The 9,462-nt window shown below is 32.5% G+C and overlaps 1 protein-coding gene across 1 annotated transcript; it reads right to left on the bottom strand.

Annotated features, from left to right (window-relative positions):
• Positions 1–670: 670 nt before the first annotated feature.
• LOC128169829 (uncharacterized) lies at positions 671–4,950 on the bottom strand (the record flags this gene model as incomplete). Its single annotated transcript, XM_052835887.1, has 10 exons — positions 4,947–4,950; positions 4,519–4,740; positions 4,120–4,371; positions 3,724–3,867; positions 3,309–3,533; positions 2,537–2,791; positions 2,353–2,418; positions 1,818–2,048; positions 1,294–1,548; positions 671–802 (listed from the first exon to the last, which is right to left on the bottom strand). Coding segments are annotated over exons 1-10 (1,786 nt in total), but the record flags the coding sequence as incomplete, so codon positions are not given.
• Between the last annotated feature and the right edge of the window lie 4,512 nt (positions 4,951–9,462).

The following is a 9,462-nucleotide window of genomic DNA, read 5'->3' as shown; positions in this document are numbered from 1 at the left end:
ATTATCTAACCAACATAAACAAAAAGAGGTGAGTAGTCGTCAATTGGCTAACAAATATAAACAAAGAGTTACAGGAAAAGTAAAACTTTGAATTATCCAACAAATATTTACTTAATAATATCAGTAAAAAGAGCTTTAAAGAATCTAATCAATATAAAACACATAAATAAAAAGCAGAAAAAAGTAAAATCATCTAATTTATATAAAAAAAATCGTTCAGGAAAGTAGAGCCTTGAATTTACAAATATAAAAAGGGACTATCATAAAAACAGAACCACGAAAAATCTAAATAATTTAAACTTAATACTATTAGGGGTAAAGAATACACTTAAGGTTCACCTTAATTATAAAACCTTGATTTATTTAACTAACATCTCAAAGGACTATCAGAAAAGGAAAACCCTCATGCTAGATTTACCTTAGCTATGAACCTTTTTAACCGGTATCAGTAATATATACAAGGGAAGTAACGTACGCTTGGTATATCTGTCCTGATTATAAACTATGTTTTATCTAATCAATATAATTAAACATTAATCAAGAAACTGAACTACACGAGGCATGTTTACCCAAACTATGAACCCTCTATCATCTAATAATCTTGATTATTATTGTCAAACTTGAATTTAAATAAATATTAAACTATCAGGAAACTGACATCTGCTCTTACCAGGCTCACATTCAGTCCCTTGGTAGCCATGTTTGCATTTTTGACAGACCCCTGTACCTGGGTAACATTGTTCACAGTTAGATGAGCAGGGACGAATACACTGTGGCTCGGCTTTCACAGGGGCAGGGCAACCTGGGATAAAATTTATTAAAATAACAAATATTTGTATTTTAGTAAATACATTCTAATTTCTTCCTCAAAGTTTTCATCTCCACTACGTTTTCTTAGATAATGACTAAATGATAACTCCGGGTTGGGGACAAATAGTTGAAAGGTCTACTTTTAAAAAGAAAATCAAAGCTTATTCACCTTAACAAGATGGAATAGACGGCTGAAAATCCTAAAGAGGTAACATATTGTCACTACTTTCATTATTTGTTTAGATGGTTCATGGTTTGTTATGATTATATTTTCATTGACAGAAATAAAATATGTTTTTTATTTTTTTTCTATCAAAGACAACCAAAGGCTGTACATGTACGTTATTTAACATCGCTTTACAAAACAAAAAAAAATAAAAAAAATAAAGGGCATCGGCATCATCAACAGTCCATATTCCTAATAAAACCATGAACTGTACTAAGTTAATGTTCCCTTTTAATCCAAATGTAATGCAAACATACCGTAAACTTCAACTTCACACAAATCAGCAAAGGCATATCGGGAATAATTTGCAGGGTAGGCAACTCCTTCTTTTCGTTCATTGTAGTAGATGACGTGTCGACCTTTAAATGGGCAGCTGATGTTCATTACGTCAGGGAGATTGTAGATTGTGTGCGCATGCTCGTGATAACAAAGGACGCCGTCGTGTCTATCCGTTGTGTTAGAAATATATAAGTAGAACCCAAGAGGCGACGCTCTTTCAGAGTTGTGCTCATCTGTACAATATTATTTTAAATTGTCACAAAAGATGTCGATAGAAATATTCAATATATGATTTGATATATAATGACCAGCTATCACAGATGTGAGAAAAGCAAACAATGTTTCAAAACTGTTTGAGCAAATTACTTGCATGTTTTGGTATTGTTTTTAAAAAAATGACGTGCGTAAGAGAGTTTTTACATTCTCTTTTAAAGTCCAGACGATCAAAATAAGCAAAATAAGACAATTTTTCAGAATAGAAAACATCGCTAACTCATCTTACTCCATGTTTGGTTCTCTGTCCTGAAATATATCGTGATCTGATCTATCCAATAAAGATTTTTTAAATCAACTCGCCAATATGCTTGAGTTTTGTTGTGTAAAGTAGCTGAACATTGACCACCGCGAAACGTCCGATCAGATTTCTGGTTATCAACTGCCTTCTCTGAAGCGGAAGCGCCGGATCGCGTGGAAGACTGAAATGTTGGTTTCCAGAGAGCTAAATTTTCCAGATCTAACGAGAAAGACAAACATCAGGAATCATATTGAATAAAACTTTGTTGGGAATAATAGAGCACTTGTTTGATATGCAGTCAGCCGCTGTTTTTGAGAGAAAAATAGTAATCAACACAAAATGACAATCACTAAGAACAAATCAAATGACTAAATAAGACTAATAGTAGCCTATTTTATTTAATACCAGTTGAATGAACATTTAAGATAAATGTTAGATAAAAAAAGTAAACAGCAATAGGTCTTTAAACTGAAAAAAAATGAAATAACCTGCTTGAAAAAAAATCAATTCTAAAAGGTCTTACAATTTTTGCAGATAGAGAAGCAAGGGACAGCACAATGCGGACCGTCAAATCCCGGAATAGGACAACCTGGATACAGAGAAAGACAAAGTATCGCTAGTTTTATATTTAAAAATGCCACTTGTTCGACAACGTAAGAAAAATTGAAAATAATGCTACAAAAAACGAAAATTTAAACAATAACTACCATACACTTCGACTTCACACAGAGCTGACTGGGCGTATTGACTGTACCCAGCTGGGTAGGTAGTGTTTGGGAGTCTTTCATTGAAATACATGACATATTGACCAATCACAGGGCAGCTTATATCGAATGAGAAAGGTATAGTTGACCTTGTATGGCTTGTGTCTTTGTAGCAGACGACACCGTCGTTTTGATTGGTTGTGTTAGAAACTTTTAATGAAAAACCTAAAAGTATCCCTGTAAAATTGTTGTTCTCATCTACAAATAAAAAAGAACCATTCTTAGTTAACACTATTCCGTTCTGTTTACAAGACTACAATTGAATAATCCTAGGAAAAAAAGTGAATTTTCCAAACAAAGTTTGTTCCAAACAAAGTACTGGTTAATTTATTGAAACTAAAGGAAAGGTACGTATTTTCTAAGTGATTACTAGAACATGACTAAATTACTTCTAAAAAATGAGTAACTGAGTACTAAACATAAAGGCATTATCACTAGAATATGACTGAATAGATGCATTGAATTTATGATCCAAGAACAAAACTTATATTATTGGTTGATTGAATTATAAGGAGTTATTCGTACATCTAAACAAAAACTTATGTTTATGTCAATAAAACTCAAATTATTTTGAAGAGGAAAAAACGTTATGCATACGTATAGTATTGTGGCGAATGACAGTTATGTGGTGCATATTTGAGTTTGTTAAGTTAATCATATCGCGTAACTAAAATATGCACATATATAAAAAACCATGGTACACAAAATCACTAACCCCATATCGAACTAGAAGTCAAGGCGTATACGGTTAACCTTTCAATTTTTCGCTTTTGTAAGAGGTCGACTCTCCAAAGAGCGTAGTTTTGGTGTTCTGCAGTCACAGCGCATTGACCCGAATACAAATTAAGGTCAGCCCTTTGACCATCAACAGCCTTCTTACTTTCGGTAGAAATGAAAAATTGCGATGATTGAAAGGTCGGTTTCTGCAGCGCCATATTTCCTAAAAGCAATTTGTAAAGATATATCAAAATTGTTTTGAATAAAAATTGTTTGAAAACAATAGAGTTAAATTACTGATCTTTTCTCCACTTTATTCTATGAGTAAGGGTATAACATACATGGAATCAAATTCTGTGAATGTTACAAGCAATCATAAACAAAAAAATAAAACTTTGTAACAAAAGAAATACTTCTATCGTAATATTTGCACTTGTCTCCATAATATCCCGGGTTACAGGCTCCAATACATTCCACGGTCTGCGGGTTACAGTAATGACATTTTTTCGGACATGGTTCGTTACAATTCCGTCCTTTAAAGCCAAGTTTTGGACATCCTTATTGAAATTAAGAATACATTTTCATATTTACTATTAATTTGATAAATGAGCAATATGTTTTGATTTTACTTAATACCATGAACGGTAAGTTTAAATGAAATATGGTGCATTTTTCACGCATGTTAATGACAAAAATTTTCAACCCAATTTATATGTAGTTAACACATTTTTGCAAAAGTCAGATATGATTATAGACAAAAATGTTCGGTTATGAAAAAACTTGACATTTTTATGTGTATATCAACTTACCAAACACCTCAACTTCACACAGTTCAATATACGCTTCCTTTGAATAAGTGGGCTTCTGGGAGAGCTTGCCCTCTCTCGTGTTGTAATATATCACGTACCGGCCTACAACTTGACAGTCGATGTTTATAACGCTTTGTATGGAGCTGGCATCATTGTTTGCGTCATGATAACAGAGAAACCCGTTTCCTTTGTTTGTTGTGTTGGATACGTAAACAGAAAAACCCAGGAATCTGCTCGCATACTTGCTGGATTCTAGATCAATCAATTAAATATGTTTACCATAACTATTTGAAAATGTTTGTTTTTATTATAAGTACATACGCGATCTTATGTATCTAATAATACTTATGCTATTACAACTGATAATGATAACAATAATTATAACATCAGAAAACTCACTCCACGTTTTACCCTCTGTCCTGTAATATATCACGATGTTGTGTATAACTTGAATAGATTGGAGATCCACCATCCAAGTGGCGCCGTGTGGTGTCCCGTCAGAAATAGCACATTGGTTACCCGCCGCCGAGCGGTTGGACTTTAAATTATCTACCGCCCTATCTGGAGGATAAATGCTGATGCTTGGTATTTGCCAGGTTGGTTTTTTGTAGGCCAGGTTATCTACAATGATAAAAAGCAAAAATCGTGCATCTTAAAAACTAACTGTTGTTTTTTAACTTGATTGATTATATCAAAGACTGTCGGTAAAAACACCAAACTGATTTCGTGTGAATGTAGAATTTCAAGCAATAAGTAATACTTACAAATGCATTCTGTCAATGAAATCAATGTTAGAACGAGGGTGAAAAATACAGTTGTCCGTGTACCCATCGTTTTGATATATTCAAAGAAAATGGCAAAACATCGACATTTACCTCAATCTTTCTAAATACATTTTTTTTCGTTATGAATATGGATGCAAAATATGTCTTGCTAGCTAAAATTTTGTGAATTAAATTCTGATCTTTACCGTTTGAAGTTGTTTATTTCATTTTAACCAGTACGTGTTTACAACCTCCGAATTTAACGAACAATTTTATGAAAACCCTTCTCTTGTTTATGTTGTATTGATGTTGTTTTTACAGTTATTAAGGTCTTCCGTTTCCAACAGAAGACCTTATAGTGATTGTTAGGTTTTTTCTTTCTTATTATTATTATTTTTTTTTTCCCCTTTTTCTCTCGTGAATTTCTCAGAGATGTCTTGATGGATTTTTATAAAATTTTCAGGAATGACAGAAAATAAAAAGATCTAGAGGATTTTAATTATAAATATTCTAAATTCACTTCCGGTCGTCCGTTTCCTGTCCCGCGACAAAAAGCTTGTCACCTCGAGATCTAAAAAACGGTAAAGACTTAAACATTCAAACTTTGAGGGATGATAGACCTATAGCTGTAGATGTGTTTAAACACTTTTGTTTTGTTCGTCATAACTTCCGGTCGTCACCGGAAGCACTTAAAAATAATTTTTTTTACGCATCAAATTTTTTGTCAATAGAATAAATATATAAGAATAAATCTATACAAAGGAAATCTCTGTGATGTAATATCAACAAAAAATTTCTACTTCCGGTGAGATATCTCAATTATCTCAGGTAGCTTTTTTAAAACACATTTTGTACCCGCGAGATCTCAGAAACTATAAGCGATCAAGACACGAAACTTTCATGGATGATAGACATTTGATTGAAGATGTGTTTAACCGGTTTCATTTTGTCTTCCGTCACTTCCGGTCCATACCGGAAGAGTTAAAAAAATCGAGCTTTTTATCAGTTTAACTGTTTTCCTTTGATATATTTTAGTTAGATAAACGAAAAATAATGTACAAAAGGCAAGTATACAAGAAATATTGAATACAATTTACATAGAACACTTCCGTTTGCCCGTTTCCTGTCCAGAGACCAAAAACCTGATTTCGACGAGATCTCAAAAACAGTAACGACTTGAACAACCAAACTTTGTGGGATGATAGACCTATGTATGTACATGTGTTAACACTATTTTGTTTTATCCGGCGTAACTTCCGGTCGTCACAGGAAGTACACCCAATTTTGATATTTTTAAAAGTATTTTGGTTATTTAGCATTGAAGTAACATTTTAGCTATAGAAATACAAAAAGTCATCTACACATGGTAAAAAAAAGATCTTCTTCCGATGAGACATCTCAAATATCTCAGGTAGCCTTCTTTTTTAAAAACAAAGTACCCACAAGAAACTTTGATAGATCAAGACTTATATAGATAATGGACATTGATTGAACATGTGTTTAATGGGTTTCATTGGGTCCTACGTCACTTCCGGTTAGTACTTGAAATGTTCAAAAGCAATAAAACTTTTTTTAAAACTTTTAACTTTTTTAGAAACATTTTACTCAATGTGATGAACAGTAACGTACGTAGGTAAATGAACTAACATATCTACTTTTCGTTTTTTAAATCACTTCCGTTTGTTCGTTTCCGGTCCCTAGATAAAAACCTTTTTTCAACGAGGTATTATAACTAACTTTAACATCCAAACTTTGAGGAAAGACAAAATGTACATGTATCCATTTTCTCTTTACAAGATAACTGGATTTTTTGTGCAGATTAATACATGAGGAACGGAAGACCTTTTTGTTGCTATAGCAACAAGAATCTAGTTTTATTTCTATCTTTATATTCTAGGTGTCTTCGAGGCGCCACTATTTTATATTGAAACCATAATACCTAAAAATATTTTTTTTTGCCAACGCACTTCTTTTATTTCTATTTGAAATTTAAAAAAAACCCATTTCTTTAATCAAAAAAGATATATCATATTGTGTCCCAACAACTGAACGATATAGGAAAATAATAGAAATCCGTATTTATATAGTCATATCCAAAGTAGCATATATATATATATATATATATATATAACCGAATGTTATCACATAGGTGTAAACGAAACCGTCTGACGTGTCACATAATGGCAAACGGGATCTTATGGCAAAAAACGGTTTGCCACTATGTCCGATTCAGTTTTTTAAATCGCTCTAACTCGGCGAATCGCGAACTGACACCAGGTAAACTTTAGTCATGGTAAGAGAGTTCTTTCAGACGTTTAATTTAAGTTTTAAAATAATTATTTGATGCATAATAACTTAAAAACTGTAAAGTGTTTGAGGGAACCCATTCTGGGACTATATATATCCGGCCGAGCGATTCCGTCTGAGATGTCATTTACGGGCAAACGTCGGTTTTTTGAAGATTTCTTTTTAAAATTTGATACATATGTCAACAAAAAACTCAGAGCAACTTGCTTATATAATGGCTAATTTTTTTGCAGTATTGTGCTATGGATATGTATCTAATTTTAAAAAGATATCGCTGTTGATAGAAATTTCAGTGCTCATTTTCAGCTGTTTTGTTTTTGTATATAATTTTGAGCTTCTACGCATGCTTGACCCATTAAAGTTAACGAGATGGAAGAAGAAATGGCGATCGAAATGTTCGACTGAATATGGTTTTACTGATCTATACACGATTACGGCATGTTATAAGGATGTGTAAAGAAAATGAATACAAGTGAGTTGTGTTTTAGATCAACGGATTTGTGTTTCTGGAGATTTAGATTCTGTATCTGTGTATTAGAATACTAAACGGAACAAATAATTGTGTCGTTGAAGTAAGTAAACATGGTCATTGTTTGTTAAAATGAGAGAGGGGTATTGAAACGTTTCTAGAAAAAAGATATGGAAGCTTTCAATATGTTAATTGTACTCGCAGAAACTGGACTTTTCGAATCAAGCGGGATTCATATCATAGAGAGAAGTTAAAAGTGCCACTTTTTTATAGTTTTTTTTATTTTTGTTTAATTCTCTAAAATGTGTTATCTCATCCCATGTACATTCTTAAATCCGAGACATATATACAATTAAACCCAAATCGTTCTTGTCCTATCACGTCTTTATTCTTTTAAATAATGTTCGTAAACATATTTGTAATTAGGTTCATTAAAACATCTTGTGCTCTTGAACGACATGATTTATCGAGATACACAGCTTTTATACAACCCATTTTTTTTTCATGTAACTAGTATCAGTACAGATGTATTCAGTGTTTGATTTCTCGGCCGATTTCTTAAGCGAGAGCTTTGTTTACATTCTACGGATATGGGAAAGTTATCTTCTCTTTGTGAGTGTGTTGAAAATAAACATGTGGGGAACACATGCAATCAGGCAGGATTGATATTATCTTCGGTTTTGTTTACGATTGAGATCTAACGCACGAAAAGCATGGTAAATGAAACGTTAACTTGTGGTAGACAGTGTCTCAATTTGTCCTAAATTCTTCTGATGACCAAGTTCTTTTCATTTTAAATCCAGATAGCTTAATGTAAAGCAACCATAATTTTTTATGGGCTATCTAGGTTCAAATCCTAGTCTGGATTGTATGAATGAGAGACTAAACATCAGGTATTTGCTCCTGAAATTCGGCTTTTTGTTAAATCTTGATCTTGTTTTCATCACTCATAATCTCGCACAACTTTACTGCCTATTTCATTGGTTTGGGATTAAAGGCTCATTGATTTGTTCAAATCAATACTGGTAATGTTATATTTTTAAAAATTATATTAGTTCAGTGTTGAGATAAGTTTTGTTCATGATCAGTAGTAAAAATTACATTCATTTAATCATTTTTTATCTCTTACAATTACTGCAATCAGTAATTCATTACATAATTCGGCATGTCCATTGATTAAATATCTCTCTCATTCTCTCCCTCTCTCTCTCTCATTCTCTCTCTCTCTCATTCTCTCTCTCTCTTTCCTCTCTCTCTCTCTCTCTCTCTCTCTCTCTCTCTCTCTCTCTTTTGTTTACATATTCTACGCGACCTCAATGAGTTACCTTCTCTTTGACCTACGGAGAGAAAATAGGTCAGGTGTAGTGAAATGAGACAAAAAGAAACAAATTCTAATCATAATCTAATTATAATTTATAGATAATAAAGAGAAATAAAACATCCCAATTCAAAATACTTAGATACTTCGAGGAATGCCTAAAATATATTTTTTTAAACAATGAAGTATGAAGAAGATGTTATTGCTTTTGTTGATGAATATAAATATTTAAGTGTTGTCCTAAAAAAAATAATGGTAAATTGAAATATGCATATAAGAATTTAGCAGGTAGAGCAAGGAAAGAATATTTTATAATCATTATTTACAAAATTACTATTCTTTAGAGAAACTAATGTTGGAAAATAGATTTTACCAAAACAAAAGGGTCAAGATGGGCATGCCTAATATGTACATGTAGTAAGACCTTATCATGTATAATTTTTATATTTACTTTCCCAACTTGTGTGTGAGTGGTGTGGTGTGAG

Source organism: Crassostrea angulata, unplaced genomic scaffold (genome assembly GCF_025612915.1).
Source record: "Crassostrea angulata isolate pt1a10 unplaced genomic scaffold, ASM2561291v2 HiC_scaffold_229, whole genome shotgun sequence".
Lineage (NCBI taxonomy): Eukaryota > Metazoa > Mollusca > Bivalvia > Ostreida > Ostreidae > Magallana > Magallana angulata.
The sequence above is the reverse complement of the archived record's forward strand: the minus strand, read 5'-3'. Positions and strand labels throughout refer to the sequence as shown.